Genomic DNA, 19,265 nt, shown 5'->3' with positions numbered 1-19,265 from the left:
GATGAGCAGCGGACTGCCCTGGAACGCACTTTGTGGAACGGAAAAGAGGGTGTTGTCGGAGAGGTACAGGTAACTCAAGGTGGAGATGCGAGACAGGGAGACGCAGGCTTTCGCTGGACCCAATTGAGAAGGACAGATGCTCAGTTGGTTCTGCTGAAGATGGAGACTGCGGATGCTGGGCAGCCTTGAGAAGATACTGCCGTCTAACGTGCTAAGAGCATTCCCCTGCAGGCGCAGCACCTCCAGTGCAGCCAGTGTCCTCTCCCCGAACGACAGGTTGTGCAGGTTGTTGAAGCTGATGTCCAGGGTTTTAAGAGCGCTCAGAGGACTTTCCGTGTCCACACTGAAGCTCTCCAAACAGTTATTGCTTATGTTGAGGGTCTCCAAAGACTCCATACTGCTGAAGAACGAGGAGGGAACTGATTTGAGCTGGTTGTAACTCAAGTCCAAGTACAGTAACCTCGGTAGATCTTGATGCCTCTTACTGATGCAAGAAATGTGTTTGTCGAGATCGTTCAACAGATACCCGCTGTCCCTCAGATTCTCCAGCTCTTCTAACGGACCCGAGCAGTTCACGCTTCTCAAGAGGTTTCTGGACAGGTCCAGATATATGAGCTTGTTCCTCCGGGGCAGAACCGGAAGTAGATAATCTTATTTTCCCTCAAGTCCAAGTACAGCAGCTCAAACTCCAGCTCCGAGTCGATGGTCTGGAAGTTGGTCATGCTGTTTTGGCTCAGGTTCAACATTTTGAGCTGGAAGAGGTTGAAATCCATGATGCAAGAAATGGAGTTCACGGACAAATCAAGTTCAGAGAGATGGCTCAAAGACTCGAAGGCACCTTCTTCGATGTCTATGATAACGTTATTATGTAAATCGATGTTTCTCAGAGCTGGAGTTCCATTAAATGTGTCTCTGCAGATTTTGGTAATGCTGTTCCCATCTAATGAGAGGTTGGTGAGGGCCGGGGCATTGCTCAGGAAGTAGCCGCTCATATCAGTAAACAGCCCATTTCCTGAGAGATCGAGGCGCTGTACTGAAGTGAGCGGCCCAACGGGGGCTTTCAGAGCAGCGTGAAGGTCGAGGAAGTTCCTGGAGAGATCTAGCACCTGCAGACGGGTCAAGGCCTGGAAGAGGCCCGGCTGGATGAACTGGATCTTGTTGGAGTGAAGGTTGAGATGCCGAACGCTGGAGTAGGCCAGGAGAACGTCGTCCGTGAGGTTCTGCAGACGGTTATGAGACAGATCGAGCGTTTGGATGGTGGCCGGCAGTTGCGTTGGGATGCTTCTGAGGTCCAGATTGCTGCAGTCGGCCTCTTCATGGAACTGCAAAATCACAAGACAGAGAAACATATAAGAGCACGCCTAACGGATGGACGTTCACATTCACATTGTTGCATTACCAACAGCCTTGGTGTTGTTAGCCACATACTCTACCAGTTTAGCCACAGGAAGTATTAGCATTAGTCACCACTAATGTACGTGATATGTAACATATTTAAGCCACAATGACGTGCATGGTGCATTACTCATGACATCACACTGGCATTCTGGCGGCTGTTTCCTGGAATATTTCGAAACAGTTTTTAGCATGATGTATGATGGAGAGCATTATGGGCACTCGGTGTGTGTGTTATCTCTTTACTCATCTTCATGCACACATCACACATTATTAATGTTCTTCAGATAACTGTTTACAGTAGGGACTGTATTTCAATATTTCCCCTCGTCTCCTGTACTGCCCCTCCATTTCCTTGTAAGACCAGAGTTCAGGCAGCAGTAAGAAGACAAAGACATAATGGAGATATTTCATCCTACACATACTGTTCTTCCTACACTGCATAAGTGACTTTAAAACTCTTAATGTTGTTGTCTCCACCTCACCAAAGGGTCTGATAGTTTTGAGCGAGTTTGCACCTAAAGGACGCTTCCTTGGACGTTTGGAGTTGAATCTGTCTATTTATTTTTAAGTTTAAGAAAGTCTGATGTCATCAATACTGAAGCTTTTGCCTTTTATGGTCTTCTCAAATGGACAGAGGAATGCAGTTATGTCAGATTGTCTCCTAAAATTCCTCAGGAGAAATAAAAATAGGCACAAGCGAGTCGATTGTTGACCGTATAGAGCTGTAAAATGAGTACAGATCTTATTGAGCTCTCTTCTCAAACTTTAGAGGAGACACGTGTGAGATTATAAAGAAATCTGAAATATATGGTTTTCAATGACATAAAAAGTCCCATACTTGGACGGTATATGGAACACATATTTCAAAATATAATAAGTGACTTTAACTACTATATACTCAAGCAACTGATACAATGTTCTTATAATGTATGCACGTGATGTTGCATTGTACTTACATTTAATTACATCAGTAGTTACACTGTTAACCTAAAGGCCCGAGTAAACTTAGTTTTTCCATGTTCTGGATCGGATCGTGCTGCCTTCCAAAGTATCATTTTCTTTTTCTTTCTTTTTATTTTTTCACCCTTTATCTCCCCAATATGTAACGGCCAATCCCAAAAGTCCTCGTGGTGGTGTAGTGACTCGCCTCAATCTGGGTGGTGGAGGACGAATCTCAGTTGCGTCTGAGACGTCAATCCGCGCATCTTATCACGTGACTTGTTGAGCGTGTTACCGTGGAGACGTAGCGCGTGTGGAGGCTTCACGCTATTCTCCACAGCATCCACGCACAACTCACCACACGCCCCACCGAGAGTGAGAACCACATTATAGCGACCACGAGGAGGTTACCCCATGTGACTCTACCCTCCCTAGCAACCGGGACAATTTGGTTGCTAAGGAGACTACACTGGAGTCACTCAGCACGCCCTGGATTCAAACTCACAACTCCAGGTGTGATAGTCAGCATCAATACTCGCTGAGATACCCAGAACCCCAAATTGAGGAGGTTACCCCATGTGACTGTACCCTCCCTAGCAACAATAAATACACTGTACTGTAGGTATTTAATGTTAGTATTGAGTAGTTAAAGACACTAGTGGTATTTATATAATACATATATACTCAAGTATATGAACTACAATGTCATATTTATGATTTATGGTTTTATCTTATACACTAAAGACTGAAGCACAGATGACGGGAATGATGGTGTTCCTGAGAGACAGGTGCACACAACAAACACAATCTATGAGAGGAGAGGAAGCTGTAACTCACCACATGACAGGTTGGAAGATCTCGTGGACGTCTGAACGCTGTGATGTGAGTCACTATGAGCATCAGGATCCACAGACGAGGCCCCATAATGCTGAGGAGACACATGAGAGAACGAGGATTGTTAAAACACTGATGACATCACACGTGTCTCTGCAGAGCCATGCTGTTCTTTAGTGTTTGACAGATCGAACAGTGTCACACGGATCTGTGCACAGACAGCTGACATGAACAGAAACACCCACAGATTTAACAAAGCAGAAATATTAAAGGTTAATCATCATTTCCACATTTCTACACATCTTTTCTATAAATAACTCTATGATGTCGAGAGTACAAAGAGTTTTGAAGTTTCAACTGCTGCAGACATGATCAACGGAAGAAAACAGACTTCATACAACATACGTGTAAAAATCCTTCATACAACATACGTGTAAAAATCCTTCATACAACATACGTGTAAAAATCCTTCATACAACATACGTGTAAAAATCCTTCATACAACATACGTGTAAAAATCCTTCATACAACATACGTGTAAAATCCTTCATACAACATACGTGTAAAAATCCTTCATACAACATACGTGTAAAAATCCTTCATACAACATACGTGTAAAAATCCTTCATACAACATACGTGTAAAAATCCTTCATACAACATACGTGTAAAAATCCTTCATACAACATACGTGTAAAAATCCTTCATACAACATACGTGTAAAAATCCTTCATACAACATACGTGTAAAAATCCTTCATACAACATACGTGTAAAAATCCTTCATACAACAAACGTGTAAAAATCCTTCATACAACAAACGTGTAAAAATCCTTCATACAACAAACGTGTAAAAATCCTTCATACAACAAACGTGTAAAAATCCTTCATACAACAAACATGTACTTGACAAGAAAATGGCAAAAGATAATAATAGAAAATAGTGTTTTAGTATGAAGCGCACAGATCCTGAAGCTACAACAGTCGAATTTAAATCCCAAAAGCAGTTTATTCAATAATAATAATAACAATAATAATAATAATAATAATAATAATAATAATAATTAAACTGTCAAGAAGTCTGTAATACACCGGGACTCTTATTTTGAAATGACAGAGATTTTGCTAACTTATAATTCTCTTTATGTAATTATTTACCCAAATATGCTTATTAAATATATTCAGCAGATGAGCCAAATATGAAACTTTGATAACTCACAAAAGCAACTATCGGCAGCGATTAATTGATAAACGATATATTTTAAATGAGAAATTAAACACATTTTTCCAGTTTTAAGAATGAAGCTTCTCTGAAAACAAGACTTCTTGTCTTTCCCCCCCAGTGTTGTTTAAATATTCAAATGAATAAAATCTCTATTCCTGAATGACAATAAAGAAACGTTCATTCAGCGCGTGTTTCAGATGATGTCAGGTGTGTTTACCTGTCAGTGTTGTGCTGCTCCTGTGCTGCTGTTATCTGCTGTAGAGACTCATTCATACTGAACTACAGCTGCATCTGTCTCTCTCTCTCTCTCTCTCTCTCTCTCTCTCTGTCTGTCGGTCTCTATCACTATCTCTCTGCTACACATCCTGTGTTTTTTCCTTCTCAGCTCAAGCCTTGTATGGGATCGGATGCCCCTCACCACCCTCTCTCCCCCTCTCTCTCTTTCTCTCTCTCTCTCTGTCACTATCTCACTATGTGTGTGTGTGTGTGTGTGACTGTGTGTGTGTGTGTGTGTGTGTGAGTGTGTGTGAGTGTGTGTGTATATGTGTGTGAGTGTGTGTGTGACTGTGTGTGTGTGTGTGTGTGACTGTGTGTGTGAGTGTGTGTGAGTGTGTGTGTATATGTGTGTGAGTGACTGTGTGTGTGAGTGTGTGTGTGACTGTGTGTGTGTGTGTGTGTGTGAGTGTGTGACTGTGTGTGTGTGTGTGTGTGTGTGTGTGTGTGTCTGTGAGTGTGAGTGTGTGAGTGTGTGTGTGTGTGAATAGCGTGAAGCCTCCACACGCGCTACGTCTCCATGGTAACACACTCAACAAGTCACGTGATAAGATGCGCGGATTGACGGTCTCAGACGCGGAGGCAACTGAGATTCGTCCTCCAGCACCCGGATTGAGGCGAGTCACTACACCACCATGAGGACTAACAGCACATTGGGAATTGGGCGTTCTAGACTGGCACAACCAATGCCACCTGCCCCCAGTGCCAGTGCTGCAGCTGGTGATGATACAGCAGGTGTGTTTTCAACAATCCCAGATCAATATTTTATATGGATAAAACGTGATTATTGTGAGACCTTTTTTTGTTTTTGACAGACAGTTGCATCACCGTCTAATATGACCAACATGGCAATATTATTAATATTATTATTATTATTATTATTATTATTCTATTTGGTGCTCTGCAGGTGTGGCTTTGCTCAGTTTACTGTAGAATATCCTGAGATTAATATTCATCATTATTAATGTAAATAGTGTTTATCGTAAGAACACCTGAACACTCTTGTGTGTTTGATAATTACCATTAATAACTGTAGAAGGGTACAGTCATGCCAGGGAGACATTGGCATGATGTAAACAACACGGCTACAACTAATACAATTCATAATGGGTGTGCTGGATTTATAGTGTGCGAATAATCAAGCTTTGATGATGGTCAGTCGTAATGGCGGCACCGAGGGGCCCCCAAATCAACTTCGGCCCGAGGACCCCGAACAATCGTTAAACATCCTTAAATACAGGTTAAACTTCTGATCTGAAGATGGTCGAAGACGGGCAGTTCAGATTAATGCCAGTGTGCCAGTGGTCTGAGAGTGGCAGCTATGGCATCACTGGCACTCGTCTTCAATGCCATGTTCATTTAATGTACTTCATTGGCATAACAGAAGCTGTGAGGTAGTATTGCACAAGTCAAATAATCAAATACACATTGAGACCAGGTGCCACAGTTTCTGCTACAGGACTGGCATAATCATCATAACTTATTACACATGTTCTTTCGGTGTTTCAAACCAGCATGTAAACATGTGAACATATAGCAAGTCTGTAATGACAAAAACAATCCTGCGATATAAAGTGTGTTCTATAATAAATCGTTCACTGCACTCACTGTGTCCAGATGCGTCTGTTCATCTCATCACACACTGATGTCGACACGACTCCCGGTGATTCCGCGGCATTTTCCGGGATTCCCCGCCACTCATTCGGGATTCAAAGTAGGAAAACACTTTTGCTTCTTCTTCAACACAAGCAGGACGCATGTTTAAGGGGCGTTCACGCAAACACAAGGGAAACGTTCTGTCAGTGTAGTCGGGTGTGATTTATTCACGCGGTAAAAATAACAATAATAATGGAATATCTGGTACAAATAGCTCGTTTGGGGAAACATTCTGTGTTTGTAATAACAGAAGTGATGATCAGTCAGATATTTGCGTTGTTTGTTCACTTATTTAGTGAAACATAACTTCGACAGTTGTGCTACAGGTCTAACCCTTTCCCTAACCTTACCCGTGAGTGAAAGTGACGTAACCACGCCCCTTATGGTGTAACCCTGCCTTCATTCGGAGATCCCGCCCCCATTTGGAGGACGCGCTCATAGAAAAACACAGAGTGGCGTTTGTCTCCACCTAGCGACTGTTTCATGACATTACACTACCGCGAGCAGCTGAAGGGACTTATGATCAAGACCTAATCAATAACTTTGTGAGTAGATTCGATATTCAGTAATCACGCTCTCATTTAGCTGTTATATTTGAGTTTGAAGTGTTTGATGTTTTTGTCCTCAGTTAGAGTGGCCTGGAATAATGGATGAATGGTTGACCCATTGCATATTACTAATGTTATGATGATGTTTTGTAAATTCTGTTTCTGAAATTGTGTGGAAATTTGCTCATTGTTGTCAGTTACATTTTTTAAATATAATGTAACATTTACAGTAAATTCCTGGCCAGTTATTGTAAGTTAAGTAGACTTGTATAATAAGCATCACCTGGCTAAAGGACCATTTTACTCTAATGTTTTTTATTTATTTATTTTATCCCCCTTTTCTCCCAGTCTGGAACGCCCACTACTTAGTAGTTCATCATGGTGGCACTGTTACTTGCCTCAGTCCAGGTGGTAGAGAACAAGTGTCCGTTGCCTCCACATCTGAGACTGTCAATCGGCGCATCTGATCACGTGACTCGTTGTGCATGACACCGCGGAGACTCACAGCATGTGGAGGCTCATGCTACTCTCCACGATCCACACACAACTCACAACACGCCCCATTGAGGAGAACCACTAATCACCACCACGAGGAGGTTACCCCATGTGACTCTACCCTCCCTAGCAACCAGGCCAATTTGGTTACGCCATGTAACTCTACTCTCCCTAGCAACCGGCCCAATTTGGTTACCCCATGTCACTCTACCTTCTCTAGCAACCGGGCCAATTTGGTTACGCCATGTAACTCTACTCTCCCTAGCAACCGGCCCAATTTGGTTACCCCATGTGACTCTACCCCCCTTAGCAACCGGGCCAATTTGGTTACGCCATGTGACTCTACTCTCCCTAGCAACCGGCCCAATTTGGTTACCCCATGTGACTCTACCCTCCCTAGCAACCGGGCCAATTTGGTTACCCCATGTGACTCTACCCTCCCTAGCAACCGGGACAATTTGGTTACCTCATGTGATTCTACCCTCCCTAGCAACTGGCCCAATTTGGTTGCTAAGGAGACCTGGCTGGAGTCACTCAGCACACCCTGAATTCAAACTCACGACTCCAGGTGTGATAGTCAGCGGCATTACTTGCTGAGATACCCAGACTGCCTAGTTTTACACTATTTACAAACTCAATATTTACTGTACACATATTGCAAATATTCCTGTGTATTTTTATTCTATAATTGGCCAAGTTTTACAACTCAGCAGTTCAATACTTCATAAAAACATTGTATTTGTGTTGGATTAAAATTAGAAACTTCATTAGTTTTAACATGTTTTTAGCCCTAATGATGATAATAAACCAGCCTATCTGAACTTGTAATAAAAACAAACGGTATGGTACAGTAAAAAGTCCATATACCCACCAAACATAGTGACCATTGTGTTGATGAAGCTCTTTTAACATTAGAAACTCTGTGGGCAAAACTGCGCAAAACAAAACTGATTTAAATATCTGTTTTAATTTAATTTCATGAAAGGATAATTAACTTATATTACTGAGTTTTATTAAAGGCCTGAATAGAAAATTACTACAATAAAATTGGCCAGTCAGGTCTCCTTAGCAACCAAATTGGCCCGTTGCTAGGGAGGGTAGAGTCACATGGGATAACCAAATTGGCCCGGTTGCTAGGGAGGTTAGAGTCAAATGGGGTAACCAAATTGGACCGGTTGCTAGGGAGGGTAGAGTCACATGGGGTAACCAAATTGGCCCAGTTGCTAGGGAGGGTAGAGTCACATGGGGTAACCAGATTGGTCCGGTTGCTAGGGAGGGTAGAGTCACATGGGGTAACCAATTTGGACCGGTTGCTAGGGAGGGTAGAGTCACATGGGGTAACCAAATTGGACCGGTTGCTAGGGAGGGTAGAGTCACATGGGGTAACCAAATTGGACCGGTTGCTAGGGAGGGTAGAGTCACATGGGGTAACCAAATTGGACCGGTTGCTAGGGAGGGTAGAGTCACATGGGGTAACCAAATTGGACCGGTTGCTAGGGAGGGTAGAGTCACATGGGGTAACCAAATTGTCCCGGTTGCTAGGGAGGGTAGAGTCACATGGGGTAACCTCCTCGTGGTCGCTATAATGTGGTTCTCGCTCTCGGTGGGGCGTGTGGTGAGTTGTGCGTGGATGCCGCGGAGAATAGCGTGAAGCCTCCACACACGCTACGTCTCCATGGTAACACACTCAACAAGTCACGTGATAAGATGCACGGATTGACGGTCTCAGACGCAACTGAGATTCGTCCTCCAGCACCCGGATTGAGGCGAGTCACTACACCACCACGAGGACTCAGAGAGCATTGGGAATTGGGCGTTATACATTGTGGAGAAAATAAAAATTATATATAATAATAATAGGAATAAAAAAAAAAATTCCGATAAGTAATTTAGTTAATTAGTCAACTGTTGGCTGTTTACAGTAGTTAAAGACTTTGGTTAATGTAATTTCTACAATAAATTCTCAAAACCTGACAGCAGCTCCCAGAATTCATAATAAAAGAATAAACAGTTTAAATATTTATTGTAATAATTGCAGTATGTGTTTACAGTAGACAGTGAAGCACTACTAGGTAACAAGGAAGTGCAGATACAATATTAAACTGAAAAGGAAATCTCTTTCCACAGCAGCGATTAACATCAGCTCTGTGCTCATTTGCATAAACAGTTGAAGCTCCTCCCACATGCAGTACACTTGTATAAATCGGCAGGTAAATGTGCGGTTTGGAGTTGACACACTGATCTCATGTGAATCTCTTGACCGAAGGTGAGTTCTGTGATCTAATAAATCTACGCTGTAATGGAACAATAGATTTATAGCGTTTGTGTTTAGAAGTGTTTGCACAGGTGAAGCTGTTGTTTTGCTTGTAAATGGATCCGATTCTTTTGTTCATGGAAGAAAATGCTTTGATCTCGTTTATATCTGAAACATCTCAAATCATTTTTGTTCTGGATTTTGACCTGAAAGTGTCTGAAAGGGACTGAACATTATTATGCAGCAGAATATTTTTAATTGTTTACCAAAAATGGAAACATTGTGATTTGTCCTTGCAGCTCCGCCCACATCTGTCCAGAATGGGGTTTGGCATTAACAGTGAGGTGATTGACAGCAGGTCAAAGGTCAGCCTCTGCTCGGGCTCGTGTCACGCAGAGCACATCCTGCAGGTGCTGAACTCGTACAGACGCAGCGGGACGTTCACAGACGTGGTGTTGCAGGTGGACAGCTGCGAGTTTCCTTGCCATCGTGCAACCCTCTGTGCCAGCAGCGCGTTCTTCCACCGCATGTTCAACGGTCAGTTCCAGGAGAGCCGGCAGGCCGTTGTCAAGCTCCAGGGAATCTCCGTGAGAGCCATGGAACATCTCCTCAACTTCATATACGAGGGCAAACTGATGCTGGACGAGGAGAACGTGGAGAGCATCTTCCAGGCGGCCGATCAGCTGGACGTTCCCGTCCTGTCCAAAGCCTGCGTGCAGTTCCTGCAGAAATGCGTCAGTCACTCCAACTGTCTGGGCCTCATGGATTTCGCCGGCTCATACTTCCTCCATCCGCTGCAGGAGCAGTGCCAGAACCTGCTGTACCAGGACTGCGAGGAGGTCTTCAAACACGACGAGTTCCTCAGTCTGCCCAAAGCCAGAGTCCTCGAGCTTCTGGCCTGCGAGCATCTGCAGGTGTCTGAGGAGGTTCTGGTGGCAGCCGTTCTCCGCTGGATCCATCACAAACCCGCGGACAGGAAACAGGACGTCCGGGAGCTGCTGGAGAAGCTGCGTCTTCCTCTGCTGGATCCGGTGTTCTTCACGAGCGTGCTGGAGGCCGACGATCTGGTGCAGGACTGCAGAGACTGTCGACCGCTGCTGCAGGAGGCCAGACTGTACCACGCTTACGGGCGAGAGGTCAGCTCAGAGCGCACCGAACCCAGGAGGTGAGACGGGCACTGATCTGAAGGGTTGGGAGGGAAACTGTTAAACTACAGATTACATGCTGTAAAATGTTACTTGTAAAGTTACTCAAAATCAGTATTTAATCTTAATACTCTGGATTACTTCTTCTACACTGGCAGATACTTTCACCTGTTTTGACTATAAACAGTTAAAGTGAGAAAAGCCTGACAGAACAGTGAGACAAAATGCACTAATATTAAAAGTAAAAATGATGCTTTAATGTGGATTTTCATTGCACAAAATTTTGGTAAAACTTTCTATGAAGCCAATATTTATATAATGCTTTATAAAGGCATTATAAATGTATTATAATGCATTCGTAGAGTCTCATATAATATGTTGCAACTTCTCATAAATAATTGCAACCAAATCTGTAATGCATTATAACACTTACCTATTCATAGTTATATATATATATATAATGCATTATAACACAATCTACATCATATCTGTAGAAGATCTAATGTATTATATCTATTTGTATTAATTATATATATACATTATAGGTATATGCAAATGAGGTATGCTGTAAGTAAAGTCACATCCATAAGATATCTTTACGTGGTTTTAAACTATAAGATATTACATATGTTTTAACTTTGTAGCTTTACAAGTGTTTTTCTACACATTCATGTACTGACTGTATATAAGAACACGTTTCCTTTGTAACTGTACTTAAAACAAGTCAAGTCCACTTATAATGGTATATGATCACATCAATCCTTATGAATGGTTACACTATGACTCGTTGTGCATGACACCGCGGAGACTCACAGCATGTGGAGGCTCATGCTACTCTCCACGATCCACACACAACTCACCACACGCCCCATTGAGAGAACCACTAATCACCACCACGAGGAGGTTACCCCATGTGACTCTACCCTCCCTAGCAACCAGGCCAATTTGGTTACCCCATGTGACTCTACCCCCCCTAGCAACCGGGCCAATTTGGTTACGCCATGTGACTCTACTCTCCCTAGCAACCGGCCCAATTTGGTTACCCCATGTGACTCTACCCTCCCTAGCAACCGGGCCAATTTGGTTACCCCATGTGACTCTACCCTCCCTAGCAACCGGGCCAATTTGGTTACCCCATGTGACTCTACCCTCCCTAGCAACCGGGCCAATTTGGTTACCCCATGTGACTCTACCCTCCCTAGCAACCGGGCCAATTTGGTTACCCCATGTGACTCTTCCCTCCCTAGCAACCGGGCCAATTTGGTTACGCCATGTGACTCTACCCTCCCTAGCAACCGGGCCAATTTGGTTGCTAAGGAGACCTGACTGGAGTCAAAAGGATCTGTAATATTAATATAAATGTGTGTTTGTTTCTCAGGCGTTCTGGTTGGGCAGAGATGATCTTTGTGATCGGTGGATGTGATAAGAACAGTTTTTCCCGACAATCTCTCACAGAGAAGTTGAATCCTCTCACAGGAGATCGGCTCGATGCCGTCACGCTGCCCGGATACTGCAAATCTGAGTTTGCAGCCTGTGAACTTCACAATGACATTTATTTATCAGGTATCACACATGCAGTGTTTACTGTAACAACACTGTGACAGATAAAGCAGTAAAATGTTTTTTTGTGACATGTTTATTTAATAATGATAATAATAATAATTATGGGGGTCTGGGTATCTCAGCGAGTATTGGCGCTGACTATCACACCTGGAGTTGTGAGTTTGAATTCAGGGCGTGCTGAGTGACTCCAGTCAGGTCTCCTTAGCAACCAAATTGGCCCGGTTGCTAGGGAGGGTAGAGTCACATGGGGTAACCTCCTTGTGATCGCTATAATGTGGTTCTCGCTCTCGGTGGGGCGTGTGCTGAGTCGTGCGTGGATGCCTCGGAGAATAGCGTGAAGCCTCCACACGCGCTACGTCTCCATGGTAACACACTCAACAAGTCACGTGATAAGATGCGTGGATTGATGGTCTCAGACGCAACTGAGATTCATCCTCCGCCACCCGGATTGAGGCGAGTCACTACACCACCACGAGGACTCATGAGTGCATTGGGAATTGGGCGTTTCAAACTGGAGAGAAAAGGGGAGAGAATTAATAATAATAATAATAATTTCAATTTATATAGCGCCTTTCATTGCAAAGTAATCTGAAAGTGCTTTAGAAGGGGGAAAGGAATATACATACATGTATATACATATACACAAACATATATACTGTATATATACATACATACATACATTGAATAAACAGATCATTGTGAAATTCTACTAGTAAAAATTCAGTTACAGATATCAAGAATTCAATCAATTTATCAAGAAATTGATCAGTGCAAATGTAATAACTGAAATCAAAAATGAGTATTTCCACCAGTTATTCCATTGCTCATATAAAGAATTAGCATTTAAATGAGAGGAAATTCAATAAATCAGCTTGTTATATAAAAGAATCTTTAATGCTGATGAAGGTGTAAGATAACAGAAAACATGATTAAGTGTTTGCAATGATGCGGTGGTGTGAGATGTTTAATGAGGTCTGCGCATGCGTGTGTCTGCAGGCGGGCAGCTGAACAGTGCAGACGTGTGGTGTTTCATGTCTCGACTCAATCAGTGGGTGCGAGTGTGCGGACTCAACAGAGGCAGATGGAGACACAAGATGACTTCCTTGTGTGGAAAAGTGAGGCTCGTTTGACCTTGTTTTACTTTGTTTACATTCAAAGGGTCTGTTCACCATAAATAAACATTCTGTCATCATTTACTCATCTTCATGTGGTTCCAAACCTAAATGAGTTTCTTCTATGGAACACAAAAGGAGATGTTAGACAGAATGACAGTCTCATTATCTATTTTCCGCGCAATGAATCTCATATTTCTTTGTTTGTGTTGTAGTTGTATGTCGTTGGCGGTTATAACGGTCGCGAGCGCTTGTCAAGCGTTGAGTGCTACAGTCCCCATGACAACACGTGGAAGAGTGTCGCTGATCTCTTACTTCCTGTCACTTCTGCTGCCGTCACCAGCTGCTGTGGGAAACTCTACGCTATTGGAGGAGCCGTGAGTGATGTCACCAACACTAACCAGGTATCAAATCTAAACCAACCGGTTAAACGCTCCATCAGCTCATCATTACACAGAGATTCTATCTCACTGCACTCAGGGATTTGTTTGTTAATATAATAACAAATGATAAATTATAGAGATTATAATTATTATAAATAAATATTATACATACTTATATTCATATTTATATAAAATATTAATATTGTAAACATTTATTAATTAATCTTTAACCCTTTAAGCTCGGATGAGAATAAAATCTAATCCTCAAAATATTAATAACTGCCTTGAGCAACACAAAATCGGTATTGTTTGAAAGATTAGCAGCTGTACTTTCCAATGCATGTAGACATTATGACCAAAACTGAACAAGTGCTTTAAAACATGCAGATAAATCAGAAGTGTTACATTTTAATTATTTATAAAAATTAAAAAAAAATTGTACTGTATGAATTATTGCAATCTGTTAAAACATCAATCTCATATAATATTCATCTGTCATATGTTGTTGGAAAGATCTCAAAGAGTAAATTACAACCAGACTATTTGTTTTACTCACAGATGAAAATATAGCGTGTAACAGCTAATTATATGTCTTTGATGATTATGTTAGTATTGCTTATATGACGCATTTCCGCAAAGTATGAATGAAAGAATGAAACTCATTCTGTGACATCTCATGACTAGCAGTTTTTCTGAGCCACCAAATTTACACCTAGAGATATATAATGTAAAATCAGGGGAAAAAATCTTGTTCTTTGTATTTTTGTCTTGTTTTGATGTAATTTTGTAAGCATAAATCCATCGTCATGGTTACAAAGTTTAATTGTCTCTATCTTCACACAGATGTGGTCAGTAAGTGATTTAATGACAGTAAAATCATATTAACACACATATTGTTTATGTCTTGTGTCTATACTTGTGAAACAGTATATTAATGTTTACAGATTAAACCCCATTGACTTCCATTGGAAGTGTCTCACTGGAACACACATTTGTGCTTTTATACATTTTGAAACATTACAAATTCTTAAAATATGTAATTTTGCTTCTAAAGTGATAGTATCTTAATGATTTATTTGCAACTATTTGTCTTCAGACATTGAGATTGTGAGCAGTTTCTGCAGTTTCTCTTCTATCGTCTGTTGTTACAGCAGCTTTATTTCCTGATGTCTGTGATGTTTATCCACTCATCATCAGTGTTGTTGTTCTGGAGAATCTGATAATGATCTTTTGTGTGTTTGTGTGTGTCAGGTTCAGTGTTATGATCCGGTGAGCGATCAGTGGGTGTTTGTGACCTCCTGTCCTTTCTCTCAAAGCTCCATCAATGCAGTCTCGCTCAACGGCTGTATTTACGTCACCGGCGGTCTTCTGGACGACATCTTCTGTTACACACCGAGTGAAGACATGTGGAGAAAAGCTGCCCCGCTCCCCATCAGACTGGTGCGAATCCACTCATAATACTGAACTGAATTCATCTGATAGTTGTGTTTTCACTAGAGGATCAATGAGATGACGACAATAAAACACACTATTTCAGACTAGATTACAAATGTTTCACTTTATATATATATATATATATATATATATATAAATATTTTAAAAAGTCTATTCAACATTAAAACAATTTTTTTATTTAAAATGACTCTTAAAATGTTTTTTAATATTAATATCAGGACAGTTAAATTACACTGACATTTTTACTATAAGCCCCACAAAATGTCATATATATCAATAGACATTTTTATTCAGAAATGAAAATATTAATAAAAAAAGAGGTGTCTAACCCATTTTCTCCCCAATTCATAACGCTCAATTCCCAATGCGCTCGTGGTGGCGTAGTGACTCGCCTCAATCCGGGTGGTGGACGACGAATCTCAGTTGCCTCCGCGTCTTAGACTGTCAATCCGCGCATCTTATCACGTGACTTGTTGTGCGAGTTACCGTGGAGACGTAGCGCATGTGGAGTATTCACGCTATTCCCCGCGGGATCCACACACAACTCGCAACACCGAGAGCGAGAACCACATTATAGTGACCACAAGGAGGTTACCCCATGTGGCTCTACCTCAACCGGGCCAATTTGGTTGCTTAGGAGACCTGATTGGGAATCAACTGAGATTCGTCCTCCGCCACCTGGATTGAGGCACTACGCCACCACAAGGACATAGAGCGCATATGGAACTGGGCATGCCAAATTGGGGAGAAAAATTAATTAATTAAAAAATTAAATAATAGATGCGAGGTTCGGCAATTCGTTTGCAATAAGCTCATAATAAATTATCTCATAAAAAGATTTGTTATGTGCAACGTTTTAGACAAACAAACTGCAGAACCACAATGCTTTTTATTGCAAGGACAATATAACTAAGTATAGCAATAATTACAATTCAGACTTTCATCTCTCAAAATCATCACAGATTTGGTGTGAACAGGCCTTAAATAAACAAACTCCAAAACTGCCATTTCTCTGTGCGGTCGGCGCTGTTTCCACGAGTCGCGTGAAGTAACCCGATCTAAGGGGGAAAGAATGAAACTGAACCCGGCTCATGCACACTCTTGCAAGTGTTTGTGCAGCTAGACTGTAACGTGATGGCTCGTGACATATTGAATCATAATATACTGTATGTTTCATGGTGTGTATCTTATCATGAAGATAATCAGCCATACGCAGCTCTGTAAAGAAGAAAGAGTTTGTTTTTATGAGTTAAAGATGGATCGAAGTAAACAAAATGTTCTTAGCCCATTGCAACTATATACATTTTTGATTAGTCTTTTTTTGGCTGGTTTTCCAATATAAATATCTAAAACTCCTTTAAAACAACGTACATTTACTTTAGGAGCTATACTGCAGAAGAAAACTGGACCCACTTTATCCTAGGTGGCCTTAACTAATAACCATTTGATACAATATACTTATTATGTACATACATGTTGTTGCATTGAAATTACTTGCATGTAATTACATTTGTATTTACATTGTTAACTTTACCACTAACCCCAAAACCTAACTCTAACCCCTAATCCTAACCCTACCCGTAACTATTTAGCAAGTCTAAATATCTTATATGTTGCTTCTCAAGGAAATGTATCTTGTTTTAAGGATTTTTAGACTATTTTAAACGTAAAACAAGACAAAAACACTTGATAAGAACAGGATTTTTTGCAGTTAATTTTTTTACTGAATTAAACAAGTATTTTTTCCCTTTAATTCAGTGAATGTCCTTTAGAGGTATTTTTTTAAATATGATTTTGTTGTCTTTATTGTTAGTAAGCATGTTTAATATTAACTTTTTAAGTCGACGAGCAAGCTGAATAATCGGTTAACAGCTAATGAGCTAATATTCGATTAATCATTCTAATAATCATTAGTTGCAGCCCTACTCCTTACACTCAAACTACTTGTATATAGTTGTATTTATATGAATATTGTTTCTAAACTCACAATCAACAACTTTAAATCGATATTGTTATAATTTGAAGAGTTTTTAATTCGATTTAGTTCATTCCCTCAAATACACAGTTGTATTTTTGTCTTTTGTAGGATTTTTTTGCTTAAAATCAAAGTTTGTAATGTTGTGATTCACCTCAGAGCTGGTTTGTTGGATTCATGGTGCACAACTCTTGTATGAATGATTTTATACAATCCATATTGGAAAAAACTTCCAGAACAAAGACAACTGAAAAAGTGTGTGGGTGCTGTTGCTCTATAGCAAGTTAATGTGCTATAATACAAAACTGCCACTTTGTGTGTTTCAGGAGGGCTGTGGACTGACCGTGTGTAACGGGAAGGTTTATGTTGTCGGTGGACGTGACAAGTGTTCAGTCGCGGTTGACCGGATCTGGGCGTTTGATCCGAAAAGCGGGAAACTGACAGAAGATAAACCGCTGTCGCGCTGTCTCAGTTACCACGGCTGCGTCACCGTACTACAGCGTCTCTGATCCACATCAGCCAATCACAGAAGACCTCACTCACAACAGCTAATCACAGAAGACCTCACTCACAACAGCCAATCAATGACGCTTGGCAACCAATCACAGAGCACCTCACAAAGAAAGAACCAAAGATCTTCATCAAAACGGCTCATTTCATCATTCGGATCCTGAACACAATCACTGAATTTTATGTCATTTTACCAGCGTCAGAAATGAACCAGGACTTTGCAAAAATGTCCCAAATATTCAAAATGTGGAGGCAAAAAATGCCACTAAAGTTTTTATGCTATAATGAAATGTAGTGAAGCATATTTGTTTATTTCATAATGTTCTATACTAGGCCTATCCAGTGAGTTTAGTATTTATGCTGTTTCATGAAGGAAAACAAATCCTCAGAAAATCCATTTGTGGTCAAATTAAGACATTTTGTTCTGACACAAACTTCCTCTTCCACACCAAACATGATGAGAACTTTTATAAATGACAAAAGAACATTTTATATACTTACAATTTACAAAAATGTAAATGCTGTTGAAATAGTTAGTTGCTGTAACTAGATATAGAAGCTTGTACTGGTTTAACAGGAACAATTTTCTTGAAGGACAAAATCCGTCTCCGGAATACCTGAAGTTTTTCAATGCACATTCTTTTAACACGTGTTGTAATAGTAACATGATTACTTCAATGATTTTTGATTGTTATTGAAGTCTAATTTGATTGTTTTATACATTGTATTCATCTGGATTTGCTTCTGTAAAATCATTGGAATTTTACAACAAACAAGCATTCCTAATTATGGATGTGAAGACTGTAAATGCAGACAAATGGAAATCCCAATGTGAAGCGTTTTATACTGTGAATATTTATAAAGTTATACACCAATAATGATCATTTTATGTTGCTCGAGTTCTGTATTTACAGCTTTATAGGCCCACTACAAAAAAAACAAAACCTCTAATAAAAATATAAATAAATAAAACTGGGCTTTAGCAATATTTCCTAAAGTTGTAGGTTCAATTCCAGGTAGAAGAGTTCAGACTCTCTTTCTGTCCAATCAGAATGGAGCTCTTGAATAAGACACGCCCCCAGGTGACTCAGAAATGAATATTCTGAAGATGCTTTAAAATAAAAATAATTTAGCAGACATTTCTGACACCGTGTTTTAGTTTAAATATATTTAAGGAATATTCCGGGTTCAATATAAATTAAGATCAGTCGACAGCATTTGTGTCATAATGTTGATTACCACAATAATTTATTTTGACTCGTTCCTCCTTTTCTTTAAATGTGTGTTCCAGTGAGACACTTCCAATGCAAGTCAATGGGGTTTAATCTGTAAACACTCAAATACTGTTTCAAAAGTATAGACACAAGACATAAACAATATGTGTGTGAACATGATTTTACTGTCAATCACTTACTAACCACATCTGTGTGAAGATAGAGACAATTATACACAACGTAATGCCGTAAACACTAAAAAACCTATAAAAACTACAATTTAAACAA

The 19,265-nt window shown here is 40.7% G+C and overlaps 2 protein-coding genes across 2 annotated transcripts in view; one reads left to right on the top strand and one right to left on the bottom strand.

Moving 5' to 3' along the window:
* Window positions 1-4,649, bottom strand: part of LOC127636406 (transforming growth factor beta activator LRRC32-like) — a 6,885-nt gene extending 2,236 nt beyond the window's left edge. The window contains 4 exon segments of the mRNA XM_052116863.1: window positions 1-641; window positions 644-1,322; window positions 3,175-3,265; window positions 4,612-4,649. The exon segment at window positions 1-641 is cut by the window's left edge and continues 2,236 nt beyond it. Of these exon segments, the coding sequence (XP_051972823.1) occupies window positions 1-641; window positions 644-1,322; window positions 3,175-3,261 (1,407 nt within the window). The 5' untranslated portion in view covers window positions 3,262-3,265; window positions 4,612-4,649.
* A 4,946-nt stretch (window positions 4,650-9,595) lies between these two features.
* Window positions 9,596-18,906, top strand: LOC127636410 (kelch-like protein 24). Its single transcript, XM_052116867.1, has 7 exons — window positions 9,596-9,632; window positions 9,920-10,785; window positions 12,144-12,328; window positions 13,325-13,443; window positions 13,656-13,844; window positions 15,075-15,263; window positions 17,580-18,906. Exons 2-7 carry the CDS (start codon window positions 9,941-9,943, stop codon window positions 17,760-17,762), a joined length of 1,710 nt encoding a protein of 569 aa, XP_051972827.1. The 5' UTR covers window positions 9,596-9,632; window positions 9,920-9,940; the 3' UTR covers window positions 17,763-18,906.
* Window positions 18,907-19,265: the final 359 nt, after the last annotated feature.

The sequence above is a fragment of the Xyrauchen texanus genome, chromosome 44 (genome assembly GCF_025860055.1).
Source record: "Xyrauchen texanus isolate HMW12.3.18 chromosome 44, RBS_HiC_50CHRs, whole genome shotgun sequence".
In the NCBI taxonomy this organism is placed as follows: domain Eukaryota; kingdom Metazoa; phylum Chordata; class Actinopteri; order Cypriniformes; family Catostomidae; genus Xyrauchen; species Xyrauchen texanus.
This window is presented reverse-complemented; position numbering and strand designations above follow the sequence as displayed.